Source organism: Eucyclogobius newberryi, unplaced genomic scaffold (genome assembly GCF_026437365.1).
Source record: "Eucyclogobius newberryi isolate DKJ021-1_F unplaced genomic scaffold, fEucNew1.0.hap1 SCAF_10, whole genome shotgun sequence".
Taxonomy (NCBI): Eukaryota; Metazoa; Chordata; class Actinopteri; order Gobiiformes; family Gobiidae; genus Eucyclogobius; species Eucyclogobius newberryi.
Window position 1 is genome coordinate 19772814 of NW_027315724.1, and position 25303 is coordinate 19798116.

A 25303-nucleotide genomic window follows, 5' to 3' on the forward strand; every position below is an offset into this window, starting at 1 on the left:
TAACGAGCTTAAAACGAAACACGGATCCGTCATAAATGAAATGAAAGAACGAATAATCAGTTTCAGCCTCTCGTTCAAGATAAACTAAAGTCGAAACGTCGTGGTGCAGAACACTTCTAGATCTTTGTAACCAAGTCAAATGAGACGCTGTGTGCCGCCTCCGTCTAACTATGAAGCATTTTAATTGGCCGCAAACCAGGAAGTAACGCTGGCGGTGCGCTGTTAGCATGCTAATGTGTGTTAGCTTTACCGTCACAGTGAAGTCGTGTGACATGACTCTCAACACTGACGCTCAGAATGTAACGTTAATCGCCTGTAAACAGCTTAACACCAGCTACATTTGTTTTGTTTATGTTTTTAGAAAGTATAACTCGGGTACCGCCCCTTTAACATCACATGTTTGTGCAGCACCTGAACAAAGGAAGTTAATCATGTTGTCATGGCGATGTAGCACCAGCTCATCAGAGCTTTAAATCCTGGACCTGGACTTTGTGAGACCGGAGCGAGCTGGGTTTGTTTGTTTGTTTGTTGGTCCGGTTCAGAAGGCACTGGTGGATCCGAGCAGAGAACCCAGAGGGTCAGAGGTCACGGCGTGGGGTCGTCTGTGAGGTCAAAGTTCACGCCGGGGTCAACAGCTGGAGCTCGATAGCAGCAAAAGAACGACAACGACGCAAACTGAAACAAGAGTGATGAGTTAGAAACTAACTAGCAGGACTAAAGCAGGACTAAAGCAGGTCTAAAGCAGGACTAAAGCAGGTCTAAAGCAGGTCTAAAGCAGTACTAAAGCAGGTCTAAAGCAGGACTAAAGCAGGACTAAAGCAGGACTAAAGCAGGTCTAAAGCAGGTCTAAAGCAGGTCTAAAGCAGTACTAAAGCAGGACTAAAGCAGGTCTAAAGCAGGACTAAACCAGTACTAAAACGAAATTAAAGTAGGACTAAAACAAGACTAAAGCGGGACTAAAGTAGGTCTGAAGGAGGACTAAAGCAGGACTAAAGTAGGTCGAAAGCAGGACTAAAGCAGGACTAAAGCAGGACTAAAGCAGGTCTAAAGCAGGACTAAAGCAGGACTAAAGCAGGACTAAAGCAGGTCTAAAGCAGGACTAAAGCAAGTCTAAAGCAGGTCTAAAGCGGGACTAAAGCGGGATTAAAGCAGGACTAAAGCAGGTCTAAAGCAGGACTAAAGCAGGACTAAAGCAGGTCTAAAGCAGGACTAAAGCAGGTCTAAAGCAGGACTAAAGCAGGACTAAAGCATGACTAAAGCAGGACTACATCAGACCTCAGGCTTCGCTGGCGCTGCTGTTCCGGTGCAGCTCTCGGATCCCCTGAAGAATCCTCTTCATGTGGCCCACTTTGGTCACTCCCAGATCCTGCAAAAGACCGGGTCAGAACCAGGACTAATACAGGACTGAAACAAGGCTAAAGCCATGTTTTAACTAGTCCTGGTCCCTCAGTCTGGTCTGGGTCAGGTTCTGCTCCACATCGTGAGACATCGCTCAAACATAACTCATGGTTCCTTCATAAATCTGATCTAATCCTCCTAAATTACACTTTTTTTACTCCTGAGGTAGATCTGAGCGAGTCACAAAAAGACGTTTAGTCTGTGTGTGTGAGGGGCGTGGCTAAAGCTAGCATGCACAGGAACAGTTTTGCCTCATTTCTTTGGCTTTGGATCATGTCAGACGCATTATGACCTGGAAATATCAGATTTTGGCTCTTGACAAAGCGAGTGTCGTGCGGCGATAAACAGGAAACGGCTGTTGCTAACGCGCTTTGCTAGCTTTGTGTCGCTAATGCTCCACATATAAGTTAGCATCAGTGGAAATATGGCGCTTTAGGATTGAACAGGATAAACTGAGCCAGTGGAAACGTGACTCAGGACTAAGCACAGAAATAAAACCAGGATTGGATCTGGTAAACCCGGTCTAGACCCGGTCTAAACCCACTCTAAACCCGGTCTGTACCTTCAGGTCTCTCCGCTCCAGTGACAGCAGCTCGGCTCCTCTCACGTCGTGTCCCACAAAGATGTCTTTGTACTCGGACAGAGCAAGTGTGTCCAGCCACGCCCCCACCTCCTCCGTCCCCCACAGGTGCACTGCAACAGGAAGTGATGCCACCAGGTGTGTGAGCCACAGAAAGAGTTTGGGGGACACGTTAGGGGACAGTTTGGGCGATTGGGGGACAGTTTGAGGAACACTTTAGGGGACACATTGGGGGACAGTCTTGTACCTGGCAGAGCGAGGCAGGCGCTCGTTTCCTTGTTCTTGTTATTCTTGTCCTTCTTAAACTTGGGGACGAGGCGAAACTTGGAGCTGCGTCCACCGCGTTTGGAGAAGTCGGACAGAGCGACCTGACGACGAGGAAAAGAGTCAGACTGCTCAAATATGGAACTGTACTTTTATCCAAGTAATAATGATATGTAATAATATTTATGACGCTTTGATTTAAATACTTCAATCACAATGTCAACAAACACATGATAAACGTCTGATAAAGAAGTTTTGTTTGTAAAATAACAGGATGCGTGTGAACCCCGAGGGACCATCCAGCCAGCAATAGTAGTATTATGAGTAACAGGGGAAGTATCAGTAGTACCAGTAGTATTAGTATTAGTATCAGTATCAGTAGTATTAGTATTAGTATCAGTAGTATCAGTAGTATCAGTAGTATCAGTATTAGTATCAGTATCAGTAGTATAAGTAGTACCGGTAGTATCAGTAGTATCAGTATCAGTAGTATCAGTAGTACCAGTAGTATTAGTATAGTATCAGTAGTACCAGTAGTATCAGTATCAGTAGTATCAGTAGTATCAGTAGTACCAATAGTATCAGTAGTATCAGTAGTACCAGTAGTATTAGTATCAGTAGTATTCGTAGTACCAGTAGTATTAGTATCAGTATCAGTAGTATTCGTAGTACCAGTAGTATTAGTATTATTGGCTGCGTTACCTCAGAGTCCGAGGGGTCGATGACGGGGCAGAGCCACGACACGTCTGAGAGTCTGCGAATCTGAGACGAGAGTGAGGCCAGTGCAGAGGACAACTGCTCCTGATGGGGGCGCTCTAACTGCTGCAGGAACACAACGAGTCTGAACCAGGTCTGAACAAGGACTAAACCAGGTCTAAGCCAGGTCTAAACCAGGTCTAAACCAGGTCTAAACCAGGTCTGAACCAGGTCTGAACCAGGTCTGAACCAGGTCTGAACAAGGACTGAACCAGGACTGAACCAGGACTGAACCAGGACTAAACCAGGACTAAAACTGGGACTAAACCTGGGACTAAACCTGGACTAAACCAGGAATAAACCAGGACTAAACCAGGAATAAACCAGGAATAAACCAGGACTAAACTAGGACAAAACCAGGACTAAAACTGGGACTAAGCCAGGACTAAACCAGGACTAAACCAGGTCTGAACTAGGACTAAACCAGGACTAAACCAGGTCTGAACTAGTACTAAACCAGAACTAAATTAGGACTAAAACTGAGACTAAACCAGGTCTGAACTAGGACTAAACCAAGACTAAACCAGAAATAAACCAGGACTAAACTAGGAATAAACTAGGACTAAACCAGGACTAAACTAGGAACAAACCAGGACTAAACCAGGACTAAACTAGGACAAAACCAGGACTAAAACTGGGACTAAGCCAGGACTAAACCAGGACTAAACCAGGTCTGAACTAGGACTAAACCAGGACTAAACCAGGTCTGAACTAGTACTAAACCAGAACTAAACTAGGACTAAAACTGAGACTAAACCAGGTCTGAACTAGGACTAAACCAAGACTAAACCAGAAATAAACCAGGACTAAACTAGGAATAAACTAGGACTAAACCAGGACTAAACTAGGAATAAACCAGGACTAAACCAGGACTAAACTAGGACTAAACCAGGACTAAAACTGGGACTAAGCCAGGACTAAGCCAGGACTAAACCAGGACTAAACCAGGTCTGAACTAGGACTAAACCAGGACTAAACCAGGTCTGAACTAGTACTAAACCAGAACTAAACTAGGACTAAAACTGAGACTAAACCAGGTCTGAACTAGGACTAAACCAAGACTAAACCAGAAATAAACCAGGACTAAACAAGGACTAAACTAGGACAAACCCAGGTCTGAACTAGGACTAAACTAGGATTAAACCAGGACTAAACCAGGACTAAACTAGGAATAAACCAGGACTAAACTAAGAATAAACCAGAACTAAACCAGGACTAAACTAGGAATAAACCAGGACTAAACCAGGTCTAAAGTAGGACAAAACCAGGACTTAAAGAGTCCAGTATTTACCAGGGACATGTTTCCCGACAGCAGCAGTTCTGTTTCACTGAGCAGAGCTTTGACGTTACTGACCATCTCCACGACAACAGAGCGACGCAGCGCCTGGAGGAACAGAGAAACCAGGGTCAGTGAACGGGGCCCCTAACCCTCCGTGACACTCACCCCGGGGCCCCTAACCCTCCGTGATACTCCCCCCAGGGCCCCTAACCCTCCGTGACACTCACCCTGGGGCCCCTAACCCTCCGTGACACTCACCCCGGGGCCCTTAACCCTCCGTGACACTCCCCCCGGGGCCCACTAACCCTCCATGACACTCCCCCCGGGCCCCTAACCGTCCGTGACACTCACCCCGGGGCCCCTAACCCTCCATGACACTCCCCCCAGGGCCCCTAACCCTCCGTGACACTCACCCCGGGGCCCTAATCCTCCGTGACACTCACCCCGGGGCCCCTAACCCTCCATGACACTCCCCCAGGGCCACTAACCCGCCGTGACACTCACCCCGGGGCTCCTGCAGTCGCTGTAGACCACGTCCATGGCTTTAGATGAGGCATTGACAGCATGAGCCAACTCCTGCTCCAGACGAGTGTGCAGCTCCGCCACCTCACGGATACTGAACACAGACATGAACATGATTTATACTGAACACGGACATGAACATGATTTATACTGAACACGGACATGAACATGATGTATACTGAACACGGACATGAACATGATTTATACTGAACACGGACATGAACATGATGTATACTGAACACGGACATGAACATGATGTATACTGAACACGGACATGAACATGATTTATACTGAACACGGACATGAACATGATGTATACTGAACACGGACATGAACATGATTTATACTGAACACAGACATGAACATGATGTATACTGAACACGGACATGAACATGATTTATACTGAACACGGACATGAACATGATGTATACTGAACACAGACATGAACATGATGTATACTGAACACGGACATGAACATGATTTATACTGAACACGGACATGAACATGATGTACTGTATACTGAACACGGACATGATTTTCGGCTTTTGAGGGCCGACACTGGAGTCTTTGACGGACACGCCGCTGCGTCAAAACGTGCAGTTTACATTCAAATCTATGTGGACACGCCTCTTGGGCGTCTTGCAATCCTGCACTTTGAGCATCGGGCGAGTCAGGGGCGTCGCACGACAGGCGGCCAACTCGGGCGTCCAGCGCGAATTGGGACGCGGCTTTAGCGTTTTCTGCTGGGAAAACTAAAACGCTTCACCCATGGTCTCACCTGTGGCTTCACCTGTGGCTTCACCTGTCGTCTCACCTGTGAATGAGCGCTCCTGCCGTCTGTCCGAACTCGCTGATGATTGTGGCCTCTTCTTCAGAGAGAATCTCTGTCTGAGCGAGCGTTTGAGGCCGAGGGAAATCACACTTCTGTTTATCCTCCCACGACTTCAGAGTGTTCTCGAACTCCTGAGCAAAACCACAGACAACACAACGTCACAAACACACACGAGATCCAAATACCATCAACAATAAAGCAATCATTTTGATGGTTCTGACCCGGTCTCTGGTCAGGGTCTGGGTCCGGTTCTTGTGCAGGATCCTGATGAATCCCGGAGGTTGGACCCAGGCCTCTCCGTCGACCTGCACCGGGACGCCCTCGTCCCCCAGGATCGTGATCTTCACCGTGCGGCACTGAAGAAACACAAGACAGACATGAGGGAGGGCATCTGAGGCTCCGGGGAGGGCATCTGAGGCTCCGGGGAAGGCATCTGAGGCACGGGGAGGGCATCTGAGGCACGGGGAGGGCATCAGAGGCACGGGGGGAGGGCATCAGAGGCACGGGGGGAGGGCATCAGAGGCACGGGGGGAGGGCATCAGAGGCACGGGGGGAGGGCATCTGAGGCACGGGGGGAGGGACTCTGAGGCACGGGGGGAGGGACTCTGAGGCACGGGGAGGGCATCTGAGGCACGGGGGGAGGGCATCTGAGGCACGGGGGGAGGGACTCTGAGGCACGGGGGGAGGGACTCTGAGGCACGGGGAGGGCATCTGAGGCACGGGGAGGGCATCTGAGGCACGGGGGGAGGGCATCTGACGTACCTGGGCGATGCGGTGGTGCTGCAGGTTGATGACTCGGGACACTGCCACGTGCATCGTCCCAAACACGGCCACAACCTCCAGGACTTTGTCATCGAACGACGGAGCAGTGAAAGTCTGAAACACAAACACGTTTCCTCTGTTTCCTAAAGTCTCAGTGTGGGACATAAAGAGAGGTTCAAACGCGGCGTAGAGGCTTTGAGAGAAGTCAAAGAAATGAGGCAAAACTGTTCCTGTGCACGCTAGCTTTAGCCACGCCCCTCACACACACAGACCAGGAAGTACTAAACGTCTTTTTGTGAATCGCTCAGATCAACCTCAGGATTAAAACGTGTCATTCAGGAGGATTTAGTTTAGATCAGCACTGACCTCGTCTTCTTTGGTTCCCCCCCAGAAGTTTGTTCCTCCGGCGTAGCTCGGGATGTTGAGCACGGCGATGCCCTGGAGCGAGGGCAGCGGGATGGGCCGTCCATCGCACTGAGGAAGAGCCAGAAGAACGTTTAACTCACATTCATGTGTAAGACCTGAACAGCACCAGGGATCGGCCAATCAAAGACAAAACCAGGACTAAACCGGGTCTAAACCAGGACTAAACCAGAACTAAACCGAGTCTAAACCGGGTCTAAACCTGGTCTAAACCAGGACTAAACCAGGACTAAACCAGGTCTAAACCAGGACAAAACCAGGACAAAACCAGGACAAAACCAGGACTAAAACCAGGACAAAACCAGGACAAAACTAGGACTAAACCAGGACTAAACCGGGTCTAAACCATGTCTAAACCAGGACTAAACCACAACAAAACCAGGTCTAAACCAGGACTAAACCAGGACTAAACCAGGACTAAAACCAGGACTAAACCACAACAAAACCACCAGGACTAAACCAGGACTAAACCAGGTCTAAACCAGGACTAAACCAGGACTAAAACAGGACCAAACCAGGATTACCTCCAGCAGAACCCTCTGCTCCAGGTTCCTGTTGGTTCGGTGCAGCAGTTCTTTGGTTCCTAAGACTCCGTACCACATCAGGTTCTTGGTTCGACTCCTAGGGAAAAAAATAAAAAAGTCAATTGATTTTATTTTTCATGTTGTAGAGCCCAAACTCGCAGCAGCCGTTGCCTCACAAGCTCCAGGAGAATGTCGAGTTAACCGACAGAGAGACCTCAAAGTAAAAAGTACCTGCATTTCTCCGGATGCTCGTCTCTCTTGTTGTTGAAGTCCAGCGAGATCTTGGCGTCCAGTCCGATGCCAAAGTAGTTGTTCATGACACATTTCTCTGTGTAGCAGTCGCTGAAGAACAAGAAGAACAGAAGAACATGAGAATCGAACAACATGACATTAACATAACAGCCTTGGAGGATGGATCATCGATATGCCATTTTACTTTTTATTCTGTAGTTTTACTCACAAACTTTACACTTTAAATTCACCACATGTTAAATCCGAGCTATAAAATCATAAAAACCTGCCAGACACCCTTTAAACTTGAGCAATTTTGAATCCGTTCTGTATATCTGTGCTGACAGTGACCTCTGCTGGTACACACAGGTCACTGCAGTACTGTGTTTGCTGTGTCTTTTGAGAACTACAACAGGCTGTGGTCCAGTTCTAGATCTGGTTCAGATCTGGTGGTACTCCGGAGGCAAATTGTTTCCGTATGTAGATGATTACAGGAGTGTCCAGATGTTTTTTAGTCATTTTTCCAGATGTACAGACTCACAGATTGTCCGGGTCACAGCTGAAAGGATCCGTGTTCACAAACAGACGACTGATGACAGAACCAGAAGAGAGAGAACCAGAGAGACCGGCTCTGAGACCTGAGGACACACGGTTAGACCTGGGTTAGACCTGGGTTAGACCTGGGTTAGACCTGGCTTAGACCTGGCTTAGACCTGGCTTAGACCTGGCTTAGACCTGGCTTAGACCTGGCTTAGACCTGGCTTAGACCTGGTTTGGACCCGAGTTAGACCTGGTTTGGACCTGAGTTAGACCTGGTTTGGACCTGAGTTAGACCTAGTTTGGACCTGCGTTAGACCTGGTTTGGACCTGAGTTAGACCTGGTTTGGACCTGCGTTAGACCTGGTTTGGACCTGAGTTAGACCTGATTTGGACCTGGTTTAGACCTGATTTGGACCTGAGTTAGACCTGGTTTGGACCTGGTTTAGACCGGAGTCCTGTTCTCTGCAGCTGGATTAGTGGTACTTTCAGGTCAACCCCGGATGAATTTTGACCTCTCTAGCAACAGGCCTCACCTGGATACAGGATCTTGGAACTGAGGATGAAGTCTCTACTTCCTGTGTGAACAGGAAGTGGGGCAGAGCTTCCCAGAGCCACGCCTCCTTTCGTGATGAGCTTCTCACACGGTGTTTTATTCACTGCAACAAGAACAAGAATCAAATCAATTTGATCAATCAAACACACAAATTAAAAAAATACACTAAAATTCCCAAAAAATTGCAGACCTTTTGTTCCACCTGAACTTTTTTTTTTACTTTACAGTGATCCCTCGCTATAACGCGGTTCACTTTTCGCGGTCTCGCAGCTTTGCGGATTTGCATCATGCATTGTGTTCGGCATTCTGATTGGCTAAACAGTCTCTCCGCGTCTTCTCGACCTGTGTGTCAATAACGTTATGGATTAATATGTACACGTACGTAAAACCGCTTGCCAAATTCAAGTTTGCGAGGCTGGTGAGAGCGCGCATGTGTGCTGCGGGACACGCCGGTGAGAGCGGAGCGCGTGGGCTTCAATGTTTAATGGAGTATTTCATTGTATAATAACTGTAAAAAAATAAAGGTTTCTACTTCGCGGATTTCGCCTATCGCGGGTTCGTTTTGGAACGTAACCCCCGCGATAAACGAGGGTTCACTGTATTACAAATCCTTAATAGAAAAAGCTTCAGTTGTAGTCATCTGGACTCAGTTTGAAAAAATAGACGTTTCGACTCTCATCCAAGAGTCATTGTCAATAAAAGAATTTAGATCGAGAACTCCGATATTAATACTGTTCTGTGGTAAGACCCGCCCATTGGGAGGAGCCTTCCTGAAGTAGAAAGAGTTGTTTGTTTCAACAGAAACTCCCCCTTGTATCTACCGAGCTAGCCTATTCAGAATTTTAATGGGCTATTAGAATCCTCTTTGTCTTTGTGAGACCCTGGCTCAACCACCCTGAGTACCTGATTAGCATCTGAATGTCCTTTACCTTTCCAGGGGTTCAGAATCCCATTATAAATAACAGGAAGATGAAACCTAAGCCCTCCATTTCTGTTTAAAGAAGGTCTTTCTTTTTTAACAAAAATAGCTTCCTTGACTCCTCTTTCAAACCATCTTTTCTCCCTGCTTAAAACCTTCACCTCACCGTCTTCAAACGAGTGATTAGAGGCTTCAAGATGGAGATGCACGGCGCTCTGAGGTCCTGAACTAGTATTTCTTCTGTGCTGATAAAGCCTCTTGTGTAGAGGCTGTTTGGTCTCACCTATGTACCGTTCTTTACAACTTTCTTCACTGCATTGGATCGAATAAACTACATTGCTCTGTTTTTGAGTCGGCAACTTGTCCTTTGGGTGAACCAGTTTTTGTCTTAAAGTGTTTCCTGGTTTAAAATAAACAGGGACTTTGTGTTGTCTAAAAATTCTCTGCAGTTTTTCCGACAGGCCAGAGACATAAGGGATAGAAACACCCTTCCTTCTCTGTTCAGTTTCCCTTTTGTCCTGCTTCTTGGTTCTCTTCACTCTGTTGAGAGCCCAAGCGGGGTAACCACAGGCTGAGAGGGCATTTCGGACATGTTTTTCCTCTGGTTGAGCCAGGGTCTCACAAAGACAAAGAGGTTTCTAATAGCCCATTAAGATTCTGAATAGGCTAGCTCGGTAGATACAAGGGGGAGTTTCTGTTGAAACAAACAACTCTTTCCTCTTCAGGAAGGCTCCTCCCAATGGGCGGGTCTTACCACAGAACAGTATTAATATCGGAGTTCTCGACCTAAATTCTGTTATTGACAATGACTCTTGGATGAGAGTCGAAACGTCTATTTTTTCAAACTGAGTCCAGATGACTACAACTGAAGCTTTTTCTACTATGGAACACGCCTGGACGAATGAGGGATTACACCGACATACAAATCCTTAAATCACATTTTTTGTGAAACCAGGCCTGAAACCAAGACTAAACCAGGACTAAACCATAACTAAACCAGGACTAATCCAAGACTAATCCAAGACTAAACCAGGTGTAAACCAAGTGTAAACCAGAACTAAACCTGGTTTAAACCAGGACTAAACCAGGACTAAACCAGGACTAATCCAGGACTAATCCAGGACTAAACCAGGTCTAAACCAGGACTAAACCAGAACTAAACCAGGTCCAAACCAGGATTTAACCAGGATTTAACCAGGACTAAACCAGAACTAAACCAGGACTAATCCAGGACTAAACCAGGTCTAAACCAGGACTAAACCAGAACTAAACCAGGTCCAAACCAGGATTTAACCAGGATTTAACCAGGACTAAACCAGAACTAAACCAGGACTAAACCAGGACTAAACCAGAACTAAACCAGGACTAATCCAGGTCTAAACCAGGACTAACCTCTGCGGTGGGGGCGGTTCTTGCAGCTGAGCGGAGACTGCAGAGGTTGCTGATCCTCTTCTTCCTCCTTCAGTGAAGAATCCTGGTCCAGACCTGGACTCAGGGGGAGACCCGAGTCCTGGTCTGAACCCAGACTGAGGGCGTGACCTGAGTCCTGGTTCGAGTCCTGCTCAGGTCCTTGTGGGTCCAGACTGAATCCCTGCTGCGTCTGAGCGTTCTGTTCGTCCACGGCTGCAGAGACACAAAAGAGTTTAGACCTGGGACAGTTCCTCAGACCCTCACTTCTCTCCGTCTGCTCGATGATCTGCCTCAGAGTGTTCCTCAGACCCTCACTTCTCTCCGTCTGCTCGATGATCTGCCTCAGAGTGTTCCTCAGACCCTCACTTCTCTCCGTCTGCTCGATGATCTGCCTCAGAGTGTTCCTCAGACCCTCACTTCTCTCCGTCTGCTCGATGATCTGCCTCAGAGTGTTCCTCAGACCCTCACCTCTCTCCGTCTGCTCGATGATCTGCCTCAGAGTATTCCTCAGACCCTCACCTCTCTCCGTCTGCTCGATGATCTGCCTCAGAGCTTTCTTCAGACTGTTCGCTCGCAGCATCAGTTGTTCTCGGGGTTTGAAGATGGCCGAAGCGTTGGAGCGGGGTGGCGAGGAGCAGGGGTTGGGGTTCGGAGAGGGCGCGGTCACCAGCAGGACCCCGCCCACTTCCTGCTCCTCGGCGATGACTCCGCCCACTTTCTGCTCCTCCGCGATGGTGGGGGGCGGGGCCGGAGGCGGGGCACAGCAGGAAGAGGCCTGGGACTCTTCACTCAGCGTTTTCAGAAGCAAGTCCAGTTTCTCCTTCAGCACCGAGCACTGAGAGAGAGAGAGAGAGAGACATTCATCATTCTCACGGCAGAATCATCAGTCGGACTTTTCTCTACACATTATTATCTTAATGATTTTAGATATTGAACTCCAGTGAGGATCTATTCAGTTTTGCACGTGCCGATTTGGTGAGATTTTTTTGCTCCCCTTTAACTCTGTAGGGGGCGCTAATGTGCCCAATTCAATTTATTCTACCTCAAGTTGGTTTAGGTTAAAGAATTTAACAACTGATTCAAACGCAATTTTTGGGCCAATGGCAGCAAATTAAAAATGTCTGATATTTTTTAAATCCCCGCTACATTAGACCATAAAATGTGTCAAAAGAGTTTGGATAAACTTTTAAGTTTAATTTAAGTTTGACATAATTCATTCACTTGTAAAATGTGCAAATCAAACACACAAAGACGTCTTAGTGTGCGATATGAATATAATGTAGTGGAGTCTTTTACATTGCATCAATGAAATTTCCCCATGTGGGACAATAAAGGATTATCTTATCTTATCTTATTTATTTTAAACAACATAATGTTAAAAGAACAAATACTAAAAGAATCCACTAGGTGGCGGTAATGCAAATGTAAGCAAAGGGCTGGAAAAGAGTCTGATCCTGAAGAAAAACACTGCCAATAATGTAGTTTATGCTTGAACTGCTCTCTTTGTGTTTGTTTGTTTGTTTGTTTGTTTGTTTGTTTGTTTGTTTGTCCGTCCGTCTGTCCCGGTGCAGACTTCTCTCTGGGATGATAAACACATGAGGTTCAGTACCTTCTTGGCCATCGCCTCAGACTCCTCAGAGCTCTCAGTGTTCTTCTCGTAGGCTTTTCCCACTCGAGCCACAAAGTCCTTCACCGTCTCACACAAAACCCTGAGGCAAATGTACACGAGTTAAATGTACACAAGTTAAATATACACAAGACAAATATACACAAGTTAAATATGCACAAGTTAAATATACACAAGTTAATTATACACAAGTTAATTATACACAAGCAGAATCAAAGCGAGACGTACTTGGCTGAGGAGATGACGACTGAGTGTTGGTCTGAGGTGAGGATTTTAGAAAGATGAGCCGCCACAGAGTCTTCATAAGTCATAATCTGCTGCACCTGAAGGAAAAGAGAGGGATAGAGGGAGGGAGAGAGAGAGAGAGAGGAGAGAGAGGGGGGAGAGGAGAGGGAGATAGAGAGAGCGGAGGGAGAGGGAGGGAAGGAGAGAGGGAGAGAGAGAGAGAGAGGGAAGGAGAGGGAGAGAGAGAGAGAGAGGGGAGAGAGGGAGAGAGAGAGGGGGAGAGGAGAGGGAGAGAGAGATAGAGAGAGAGAGAGGGAGGGAGGGAGGGAGAGAGGGAAGGAGAGGGAGAGAGAGGGGGAGGGACAGAGAGGGAGAGAGCGAGGAGAGGGAGAGAGAGAGGGGGGGAGAGGGAAAGGGGGAGAGAGAGAGGGGGAGGGACAGAGAGGGAGAGGGAAGGAGAGGGAGAGAGGGAGAAAAGAGACAGAATCAGATTAAAGTCTTGATCTAAATCTTACATATAAAAAGGTAAATGTGTGTCTCGTCACCTCAGAGTCGTCGCTGCATTCCTCAGTGACCGTGGACGCGGAGTGTTGCCGCGGCAACTTGGTCTCATACACCATAATACTCCACCTATGGGAGAAGAGAACGAAGCTGAAATTAGAGTTCTCTATTCCGGAGTTTCAGAGAGCTTTTTTTCAAACCAGGTTCAAACCAGCCATTTCTACCTGACCTCGTTCTGACCCCGCTCTGACCCGGCCCGTACCTGTCAAGCATCTTGGTGCTGGCGCGCTCCAGTTTCTCCAGAATCTGTGGCAGCTGCGCATCGTCGTCACAGGCCGCGCCCCAACCAAGCACCCGGGCGAGGTCGTTACCCGTGCCCAGAGGCAGAACGCCCAGCTGACACTAGAGGGAGACAGAGAGCCGTTATACCAGCCGACACTAGAGGGAGACAGAGAGCCGTTATACCAGCCGACACTAGAGGGAGACAGAGAGCCGTTATACCAGCCGACACTAGAGGGAGACAGAGAGCCGTTATACCAGCCGACACTAGAGGGAGACAGAGAGCCGTTATACCAGCCGACACTAGAGGGAGACAGAGAGCCTTTATACCAGCCGACACTAGAGGGAGACAGAGAGCCGTTATACCAGCCGACACTAGAGGGAGACAGAGAGCCGTTATACCAGCTGACACTAGAGGGAGACAGAGAGCCGTTATACCAGCTGACACTAGAGGGAGACAGAGAGCCGTTATACCAGCCGACACTAGAGGGAGACAGAGAGCCGTTATACCAGCTGACACTAGAGGGAGACAGAGAGCCGTTATACCAGCCGACACTAGAGGGAGACAGAGCCGTTATACCAGCCGACACTAGAGGGAGACAGAGAGCCGTTATACCAGCCGACACTAGAGGGAGACAGAGAGCCGTTATACCAGCCGACACTAGAGGGAGACAGAGAGCCGTTATACCAGCCGACACTAGAGGGAGACAGAGAGCCGTTATACCAGCCGACACTAGAGGGAGACAGAGAGCCTTTATACCAGCCGACACTAGAGGGAGACAGAGAGCCATTATACCAGCCGACACTAGAGGGAGACAGAGAGCGGTTATACCAGCTGACACTAGAGGGAGACAGAGAGCCTTTATACCAGCTGACACTAGAGGGAGACAGAGAGCCGTTACACCAGCCGACACTAGAGGGAGACAGAGAGCCTTTATACCAGCTGACATTAGAGGGAGACAGAGAGCCGTTTTACCAGCCGACACTAGAGGAAGACAGAGAGCGGTTATACCAGCTGACACTAGAGGGAGACAGAGAGCCTTTATACCAGCTGACATTAGAGGGAGACAGAGAGCCGTTACACCAGCTGACACTAGAGGGAGACAGAGAGCCTTTATACCAGCTGACATTAGAGGGAGACAGAGAGCCGTTACACCAGCCGACACTAGAGGGAGACAGAGCGGTTATACCAGCTGACACTAGAGGGAGACAGAGAGCCATTATATCAGCTGACACTAGAGGGAGACAGAGCCGTTATACCAGCTGACACTAGAGGGAGACAGAGAGCCGTTACACCAGCTGACACTAGAGGGAGACAGAGCGGTTATACCAGCTGACACTAGAGGGAGACAGAGCCTTTATACCAGCTGACACTAGAGGGATTCAGAGAGCCGACACTAGACGGAGACAGAGAGAGCCGTTATACCAGCCAACACTAGCGGAATAAACAGGAAACGGCTGTCGCTAACGTGCTTTGCTAGCTCTGTTTTGCTAAGCATGTGGGCTCAACGCATACAGGTGTTTGAGCGCATTTTATAGCGCCCCTGGAGTGGCCACAGAGCTCTAGAGTTTGTTCTGTTTTCCACTTTTGGATCCCTAAACCATGAGCCGCGTGAGAAGATCAGCTGACCAAAAGAACAGAACAGATAACGGCAAATAAAAAAAGGTGAAAAATAGCAGATCCAGCGTAGTTCCTGTCCGTGTCGTTTCAGTTGTTAGCAGCAAAAGCTCTAGTGACGACCGCGCATCACCTGTTTGTGCAGCATGAGGGCGTCGATCTCGGACAGGACCCAACCCACGCTGCCGTCCCCCCCGCAAACCAGGATCCTGAAGGTGTCGAACCTCTGGAACAGTCTCAACCTGAAACAGAAATTTCATTACCGTATTTTCCGGAGTATAAGTTGCACCAGCCAAAAAATGCAAAACAGAGAAGAAAAAAAACATATAGAAGTCGCACTGCAGTATTAGTATATAAGTATAAGAATAAATATAAGTATAAGTCGCACACCGGCCAAACTATGAAAAAAGGTGCAACTTATAGTCCAGAAAATACGGTAAATACATTGAATTAAAAGGTCCTGCCACAACATTTTATCACATATTCTTAGCATCTTCCATCGTGTTCGTTATTGTGGGAAAATGATGTCGAGAGCCAATTTATGAAGATGAATACCGTATTTTCCGGACTATAAGTTGCACCTTTTTTCATAGTTTTGGCCGGGGTGCGACTTAAACTTATATTCATACTTATATACTTAAATACTTATACTCCGGAGCGACTTTAATGTGATATTATTTGTTATTTTCACAATTGCAACCGGATTTCATACTTTAATGCGACTTATACGTTTTTTTCTTCTCTTCTATGCATTTTTTGGCCGGTGCGACTTATAGTCTGGAAAATACGGTATTGCGTTTGTGAGACGGATGAAGGTGAACCAGAGGTAAACGGCGTCTGACCCGAGGTGCGGCCCGCCGTTCATCAGGTCGAACACTTGCGCCGGGTTCAGGAGCTGTTTGAAGCGCCGCAAGAACTTCACGCCTTGATTGTCTCCGCTCTTGGAGTTCACGAAGACGAGGAGCGGCGATGTGCAGGAGGGAGGACGCGACGCCTTCCAGAAACCTGCCAAAAGACGAGCGCCCGGTGGTCACATGAAGATGTTCTCCTTCGTGAAGATGTAACGTGCTTTGCTAGCGTTGTGTTGCCAACGTGCTTTGCTAGCGTTGTGTTGCCAACTTGCTTTGCTAGCTCTGTGTTGCTAACGCGCTTTGCTAGCTTTGTGTGGCTAACGTGCTTTGCTAGCTTTGTGTGGCTAACGTGCTTTGCTAGCGTTGTATTGCTAACGTGCTTTGCTAGCGTGGTGTTGCTAATGCGCTTTGCTAGCTCTGTGTGGCTAACGTGCTTTCCTAGCTTTGTGTTGCTAACGTGCTTTGCTAGCGTTGTGTTGCTAACGTGCTTTGCTAGCTCTATGTTGTTAACGCGCTTTCCTAGCTTCGTGTTGCTAACGTGCTTTGCTAGCGTTGTATTGCTAACGTGCTTTGCTAGCTCTATGTTGCTGACGCTCTTTGCTAGCGTTGTGTTGCTAACGCGCTTTGCTAGCTTTGTGTTGCTAACGTGCTTTGTTAGCATTGTATTGCAAACGTGCTTTGCTAGTGTTGTATTGCTAACGTGCTTTGCTAGCTTTGTGTTGCTAACACTCTTTGCTAGCATTGTGTTGCTAACGTGCTTTGCTAGCGTTGTGTTGCTAACGTGCTTTGCTAGCGTTGTGTTGCTAACGCACTTTGCTAGCTTTGTGTTGCTAACGTGCTTTGCTGGCGTTGTATTGCTAACGTGCTTTGCTAGCTCTGCGTTGTTATTGCGAGTGGTTCACTGACCGTCAGAGTCGATGCTGTTCAAAGCCGTGGGAGGAATCACAGACACTTTACACTGACCCAGAGGACACTTCAGGGACAACTGCTCCTTACAGCCCGAGTGCACCTGAACACAGCACGTGTATACATAAGCGTGTGCATACGTGTGGGAGGGCATCAGGAGCATACGTGTGGGAGGGCATCAGGAGCGTATGTGTGGGAGGGCATCAGGAGCATACGTGTGGGAGGGCATCAGGAGCATACATGTGGGAGGGCATCAGGCTCTCACCATGGCTTTGCACCACAGACATTTCAGGTCCTGCAGCCTCAGGACAGATCCACAGGTTTTATCACAGACGCTGCATTTGGCCGAAACAGGAAGGTTTCCCTCGAGCCACTGGTGAGGCATCCACACCTTTAATGTAACAAATCATGTTATTATCATCAATATATAATAAAAAATAATAAATACAATATCTACTTGAGCGGCTGGTGAGGCATCCACACCGTTAATATCATGGATCCATTTAAATAACTGGTATAATAATATTGCTAGTGTAAACCTAGTGGTCAGACAGTGGAACTGCAGCTCTGTGTTGGGCCGACAGGAGTAGACTAGATAATGATTTATTTGACCCTTGACCCTTAAACAGATGCTTCTGGTTTTTGAATAACTGTCTTTTAAATATGTGATTATTCACCCTTTGGGTTCATCATTAAACTGAAAAAGTCTTTTTAGTAAAGACTTATATTTATGCAACACAAAAGTGTAAGAGTCACAGCGGAGGACAATTTTGTATTTTTGATAAAAATACAAAGAAATCAAACACAACTAAAACTGTGAACTTTATTCAACACGTTTATGGTAAGATAAGATAAGATATTCCTTTATTGTCCCACATGGGCAAATTTCATTGGTGCAACGCAGGTAGATACAGAGGTAGATACAGAAGAACAGATCACTTAAAGGAAGTCTGAAAAACACTTTCAGTAGAAGATCTCCTACAAATAAAAACTCCCATAGACAAATAAATAAATACATAAATACCATTGCATGTGATCACGACAGTAATTGCACATGAATATGTGTCACGACAGAAACATAGATTGCACATGAATTTCACAGTAATTGCACAGTAATTGCACATATGACAGAATTGCACATCAGTATTAGGTTAGGTCAGTATTGCGAGTGTTCAGTACTAACAGTTTTTGTTATAAAGTCTGACAGCAGCAGGAAGGAAAGACCTACGGAACCTTTCCTTCACACATCGAGGGTGGATCAGTCTCTCACTGAAGCTGCTCTCCAGAGCGGAGAGAGTGTCCTGCAGGGGGTGACACTCATGGTCCAGCATAGATGTGAATCTAGCCAGGACCCTCCTGTCCCCCACCTCCTGCACCGAGTCCAGAGCACAGCCCAGGACGGAGCTGGACTTCTTGATGACTCTGTCCAGCCTCTTCATCTCCCTCTCTGTGATGCTGCTGCTCCAGCAGGCCACACCGTACAGGAGGGCTGATGCCACCACAGAGTCGTAGAAGGTCTCCAGGAGTGGCCCTGTCACTCCAAAAGACCTGAGTCTCCTCAGGAGGTAGAGCCGACTCTGGCTCTTCCTGTACAGTGCGTCTGTGTTATGAGTCCAGTCCAGTTTGTGGTTCAGATGAACACCAGGTACTTGTATGAGTCCACTCTCTCAATGTCCCGTCCCTGGATGTTCACTGGTGAGGGGGCAGTGGGGTGTCGTCTGCGGAAATCCACCACCATCTCCTTGGTCTTCCCCGCGTTGATGAGGAGGTGGTTCCGCTGACACCAGTCCACAAAGTCCTGCGCCAGTCCTCTGTACTCCGCATCATCGTCGTCCGTGATGAGTCCGATGATGGCAGAGTCGTCAGAGAACTTCTGCAGGACACAGCTGTCCATGTCATGTCTGAAGTCTGCAGTGTAAAGGGTGAAGAGAAAGGGCGCGAGGACAGTGCCCTGGGGCGCCCCCACACTGCAGGTCCGAGTGTCAGACACACAGTCCCGTGCTCTCACAAACTGGGGTCGGTCTGTGAGGTAGTCCAGGATCCACTCTGCCAGGTCATACTCCACACCAGCCGTCTCCAGCTTGTCCCTCAGGAGCAGCGGCTGGATGGTGTTGAAGGCGCTGGAAAGATCGAAGAACAGAATCCTCACAGAGCTGCCAGGCTTTTCCAGGTGAGAGAGAGAGCGGTGCAGCAGGGAGATGACGGCGTCCTCCACTCCAATGCCAGACCGATATGCAAACTGCAGCGGGTCCATGGCTGAGCTCACGGTGGAGCGGAGGTGGTCCAGGACTAGCCGCTCCAGTGTCTTCATCAGGTGAGACGTGAGAGCCACTGGCCTGAAGCTGTTGAGATCTTTGGGGCGCGGTGTCTTAGGCACAGGTACCAGACAGGAGGTCTTCCAGACCTGTGGTACCACCCTCAGCTTCAGGCTCATGTTGAAGACATGCTCCATAACTCCACACAGTTCATCTGCAGGACTTAAGGAGCCTGGGGCTGATGCCATCAGGTCCTGCTGCCTTCCTCACTTTAATCCTCTTCAGCTCACTCCTCACCTGTGCTGCTGTGACAGTCAGTGGTTGGCAGGGGGACCGTGTGCTGGGACTAACGAGACTTCAAGTGGAAACTCAGAGTAACGAGACTTCAAGTGGAAACTCAGTTAATTTAAGTGGAGAAGAGGTCAAGTCTCTGTAAAGTAGATGTTTGTGTCCAGCTGCTGACCAGAGTAAACTCTGCCCTGACCTGAAAACCACTGTCAGTCTGTGTATTTACTCTGGAGGTCGACAGCTCTATGTTCATCATTCTGAAAGTCATTTAAAGTCATTTAAAGTGCTAAGGCATGAAAATGGTCACTTCAAGTGTATGAAGTGTATAATCGTATATAAATAGCAACCTGACCGCAATGTCTTTAATATAACATTATAAAGTAGAGACAGATAAACTGACCCCGTCCTCGTCCTCGATGATGTCTTTCCCGATCGATGCCAGAGTGGTCCATTTGCAGTTGTTTGTTGCTCTGACGGCGCAGCGTTTGTGGGCCTTGAACTTACACACTGCCCCCACAGGACAGGAGACAGGACAGGAGGAGACAGGACAGACACATTTAGTGAACAGAGACACAAACACTACAGAGTCACAGCAGTGCGGTACCTTCACAGGAGAGTCCGTGCGACGTGACTCCGGACAGAGCCTCTTTGCACACGTTGCAGTACGTGGGACGAGCGTGAGAACAGGCGAACCAGTTATGCATCCCACTGAAGTGATCCATGCTGAGCTGAGTCGTCTGCAGAGAGGACGCCATAGTTTAACTGTACCATCCAAACACCAGGCAACGCAAAGGGCTTCAGAGGAAGAATGAATTAAGGAGGTCGTTACAGAGTCTAATCTACTGGAGACAAACGCACGGATAAGTTTCTCTGGTTTAGACACTATACTTTGTTTTCAGATGGTAAAAAGCTGTTGTTGTTGATTTGTTCGCTCGCTGTGAGTGTGTTGTACCTCGTAGTTGTCCTGGCTCTGCACACTGCGCAGCGCTGAGATCCACTCCTCCATCTCCTTCCTGCTGTCTGCACAGAGGATCAGGCGCCTGCACGGAGTAATGACCTGCACAAACAAACAAACAAACAAACAAACCAACCAACCATCAGCCAAGAAATATAAGAAGGCTGTCTCCAAGTGAAAAAAGCGCCTTGTCTCCAAGTGAAAAAAGCATCTTGTCTCCAGGTGAAAAAGGCGTTTTGCCTCCAGGTGAAAAAAGCGTCTTGCCTCCAGGTGAAAAAAGCGTCTTGTCTCCAGGTGAAAAAAGCGTCTTGTCTCCAGGTGAAAAAAGCGTCTTGTCTCCAGGTGAAAAAAGCGTCTTGTCTCTAGGTGAAAAAAGCGTCTCGTCTCCAGGTGAAAAAGGCGTCTTGTCTCCAGGTGAAAAAGGCGCCCGAGGAAAGGTCTCTGTAGGTTACATAATGTGCCTGTGCAAACACTGTTGAGTTTGAGTGTTTTGGCTCAGACACAAAGACACTCTGTTCTCCAGAAGAACACGAGATACAAAAACACTTACAACCAACAGGAAAAAGCCGAGACTGACGTGATTATGAGACCAGAGGAAGACCTGGTTTAGTCCTGAAAAGCAGGACTAAAGCAGGACTAAAGCAGGACTAAAGCAGGACTAAAGCAGGACTAAAGCAGGACTAAAGCAGGACTAAAGCAGGACCAAAGCAGGACCAAAGCAGGACTAAAGCAGGACTAAAGCAGGTCTAAAGCAGGTCAAAAGCAGGACTAAAGCAGGACTAAAGCAGGTCTGAAGCAGGACTAAAGCAGATCTAAAGCAGGTCTGAAGGGGGAATAAGTGGGTCTAAAGCAGGTCTAAACCAGGACTAGGGTTAGGGTTAGGACTCACGGTGAAGCTGCTGTTGAGGTTCTTGGTGCTAGACTCGGCCACGCTGGCGTCGCTCAGATCCACCTCGTCAAAGATGATCGACTGAAACAACAAGTCCACAAACAAACTGAGCCTGGAGCGTTTAGCCGCTCAGTTCACATTTCATTCTTCTCTCAGACGTCTCAAAAGCCCCTGGACGTGTTCGAAACGTGCACTTTGAAACAGAATTCTACTGTCGTGCCACAATAGAGGATTTCCACCCCGATTAGCTCATCAAACGCGTTACTACGGCGCGTTGTACGGACAGCAGGGCCCGGCCGGCGCCTCACCTTGGCCGTCTGAGCGTAGTACAGCGTGCGTCCTCGCAGTTTGAAGTAGCGTCTCTTCCAGCGCTGGAAAGAGTTGGTCTGTTTCAGCAGCGTTCCCTCCCTCAGCACCGTCTGAGAGAGGAGAGAGGGTCAGAGGTCACTAACCATCATTTCTGTTGATATCTTTACCAAATAACGGTGTAAATGTGTGACTGAGGCTTCTAGAGAGAATATTTAAGAATAAAGTGTGTTATTGATGGAAAAGGTCGGAGGAGAATCAGCTGATGTCAGACTGAAGTCTCATGACAAACGGTCAGAGACTTAAGAGTAAATTACAAAACCATTTCAGGAACAATGCACTTATTTCAGCTCTGACCAGCAGCCTGGTTTAGTCCTGGTTCAGTCCTGGTTCAGTCCTGGTTTGGACCTGGTTTGGACCTGGTTTGGACCTGGTTTAGACCTGGTTTGGATCTGGTTTAGACTTGGTTTAGACCTGGTTTAGCCCTGGTTTAGCCCTGGTTTTGACCTGGTTTTGTTGTCCTTGTCATAATTAGTTTGGTCAGAATGAATCTTCTCTCTTAAAGTCCTTTAACTGAGGTGAATAAAGGCTCCACTTTCTGAGGCTGTTGTGACAACAACAATGTGACTTTTGTTTATTTGTGCCGACAGAGAAGACCGTTTCTGTTTCATGTGTTCAGGTCCAGTAATAACAGCGATATGAACCATAAACCAGGTCCACAAATGTGACCTCTGACCCCGACGCAGAGAGTTCGACTGAGGATTAAAACTGAACCTGACACAATTGAGACACGACTTGTCTTCTGCTTCATCTCGACACACAAAGTACAGCATTTCTTTGTGTTCATAACCTTCACGATTTGAGCTGAGCAGAACTTTACCTCAAGATAACATTTTACTGGTTGTTTTGCAAAATTCAAGGAGACATTTTAGCACATTTTTGTATCATTGTAATGGAGACACAGCAAAAACGCTGAGTTCGGTCTCCAGACGCCGCTCTAAATAGAGGCACAGGAAGTCTTTCACAGTGACGCACAACGAGGACATTCTGACCAAACACAATGAGAGTCCGAGTCGGTCCAAAAGGATCCGACTCCAAACAGGATGCAGCCTTTTCCTCAGCGTCAGAGCACGATCGCCGGCAGTGACGTCTCTGCCCCCGTTTTACAGCAGAAATGGGATTATCCTCGTTTATCACGTGGATCAGAAAAGTCCTAGCGTTCAGCCTTGGATTTGTTTTAAGATTCGACGAGGACAAAAATGTTAAAATAAGCTGTAAATAACTTCAGTGGTGTTCTGACAGAGAGTGGTTAAAGCGGGGGATTAAAAACTGCTCAACCAACTGTCTGACATCTGGATTATTTCATCATAAAGCTATAATAGGCCCATTCAAATTCTGTACGGTGAATTCCGCCATAATAAACATAATGTGATTTGACTGTAGGAACTGGGATTTACACGTCAGACCAGCTTTAAACACATTTATCAGTGGATTTTACTGCGTTTACTGGCGATTTAACTGCACTTTACGTCACATACTTTGCATTTTTAGATTATTTTTAGCTTTTACTGCACAAATACTCACAGATATGTTGAGCCCACAATAGTTTTTACATTTATCTACAGCTATAGCACACATTTTATAACACTAATTATACTTTTATGAGGCTTAAATACAATGTTGATTGAAAAATAGTGTGTATAAATCTTTAGAAATAGCAAAACAAACTTAACTGATATTTCTAGCCTGCAAATATAAATGTAAAATGATATAATGGTGTGTATTTTACCTCCATTCCGGAGTTTTTAACATTTAAAAAGGTCAATACAGAGATTTTTCAAACTGAATATAATAAATAAAACAAATAACCTCCTAACAACTTAAAAATCATAGTAAACCCTGAAACACACCTGACAGCGCCAGAATAGAACATATTTTAGCCAAAAAAAGCATCAAAATAACAAACGTTTCCTACTTTATTTCCACCGAGGCGCGGCTGTCAGCGGAGCCAGGGCGGAGTCACTCATCCCGGGTGAAGGCGATAATAAACACCGAGGCTTTGAGGCCGTTAGCATAGTGCGAACTAACAAGTGTTTATTTCAGAAAACCCGATTTAAGAAACAAGAATATTTTAATACAGCTCGAAAATACGCAGCTTTAATGCGTATTTGTCCACGTGGAGGGGATATTTAAATGTATTACATAAACTTGAGGCTAAATCCTGCTAGCATGTAGCATATGTAGCACAGACGCTGTTTTGATCAGATAAATAAACAGCTGCTGGATGAAAACAAATAACAGACTTTTTTCTATGTATTTATCGAACAACCCGTTTATTGTTACGTAAAAATAGCGTTTATTTACAACACACAACATGAAAACGAGCGACTTTAAACAGGAGCTCAGTCGAGTTTTCAGTGTTTATTTACTTCGGACTCAACTTTAGCTGAACAACTTGGTAAAGTTCTCTAACATCTGGTCTGAAGTCATCTCCAGAGCACATTTACACTGTCAGCTCTTTAAATAAATGTTTTACACTGAAAAAGGGTTTAATTTCTTTGTTTTGTGACTAATTCTAGTTTGAATGGACGTTTTCTACAGAGATCCTCCACCGCAGAGGGATGCTCAGCCCAGGCTATTATTAGTAGTATTTTTTATTCTGCAAATTAATTTCATCTACACTTTTATATTATGTGCACTTGCTAAATACTTATAAACAGACACATTTCACCCTCTTAATTACAGACTAACTTTCGCCAGACAAACCGCGCTCTCGGGGCTGTAACCGGATGCGGTCTCCCCGGAGCAGAGTCTCTGCGCTCGGCTCAGCTCGGACCCAAACCCGTTACAAACTCCGCGGTTCCGGTGCCCAACCAAAGCGCTCTGTTTTCGGTCTGACTGTCACGGAAGCGGCCGGTAAACGCGAGGCTCCAGAAACCCGCAGAAAGACGCTAAAAGTGCCCCAAGTGTCGCCGCGGGTCCGGGGGCTTCACGGGCCCTGCTTGCCCCTCGGACCCCGGGAGCAGCGCCTCCCTCCCCGGGCATTGTGGTCGTACCTTGCTGCGGATCTGACCGGAGGTGGACACTTTGCGGATGAGCTTCTGCGGGGATCCGGGCTCCTGCTCCGGCTCGCTGTCCGAGGACTCGTCCACGACTCGGGACTCACGGGCGGACTGTAAGCCCCCTGCCTCCGCCATCCTGCCCTCAGACCCGGGCTGGACCAGGCAGACAGCGCCCTCGAGCGGCAGTAGGCCGGCACTGCAGTGATGGTGCCGCGGGAGTCTGCTGCCGCGCATTGAGGCCAATTCATAAGAGACTTCATCAGCTGTCACAAAACTGCACTGGGATTGGTTAGATTTTCAAAGTGGTTGTGGCTTATTGTAAACATATTTATTTTTTGTGAAATGTATATTTGAAAAGTAAAATTTCAGCCACTTTCGTTTTCTTTGACTTAGACTTGGACTTGATTTGGACTTGACTTAGACTTGACTTAGACATAGACTTAGACTTAGACTTAGACTTAGACTTAGACTTAGACTTAGACTTAGACTTAGACTTAGACTTGGACTTGGACTTGGACTTGGACTTGGACTTGGACTTGGACTTGGAC

At 47.3% G+C, this 25303-nt stretch overlaps 1 protein-coding gene across 4 annotated transcripts; it reads right to left on the minus strand.

Moving 5' to 3' along the window:
* Positions 1-511: 511 nt before the first annotated feature.
* Positions 512-24936, minus strand: LOC140376388 (diacylglycerol kinase delta). 4 transcript variants are annotated; one of them, XM_072461994.1, is made up of 31 exons: positions 24750-24936; positions 21696-21806; positions 21388-21468; positions 20496-20600; positions 20148-20280; positions 19944-20050; positions 17266-17391; positions 17001-17103; positions 16086-16248; positions 15377-15485; positions 13609-13748; positions 13391-13475; positions 12849-12934; positions 12603-12702; positions 11462-11828; positions 10976-11206; positions 8645-8767; positions 8113-8209; positions 7572-7682; positions 7341-7437; positions 6760-6867; positions 6394-6507; positions 5853-5987; positions 5614-5762; positions 4782-4893; positions 4290-4382; positions 2945-3064; positions 2226-2346; positions 1961-2091; positions 1276-1366; positions 512-675 (listed from the first exon to the last, which is right to left on the minus strand). In XM_072461994.1, the coding sequence occupies exons 1-30, from the start codon at positions 24888-24890 to the stop codon at positions 1277-1279; spliced, it is 3789 nt and encodes a 1262-aa protein (XP_072318095.1). In that variant the 5' UTR covers positions 24891-24936; the 3' UTR covers positions 512-675; position 1276. The 4 variants fall into 4 exon arrangements, with proteins under 4 accessions (XP_072318095.1, XP_072318097.1, XP_072318094.1 ...); XM_072461996.1 differs by having other exon boundaries at positions 11513-11828; positions 12849-12943; positions 24750-24935; XM_072461993.1 differs by having other exon boundaries at positions 12849-12943; positions 24750-24935.
* Between the last annotated feature and the right edge of the window lie 367 nt (positions 24937-25303).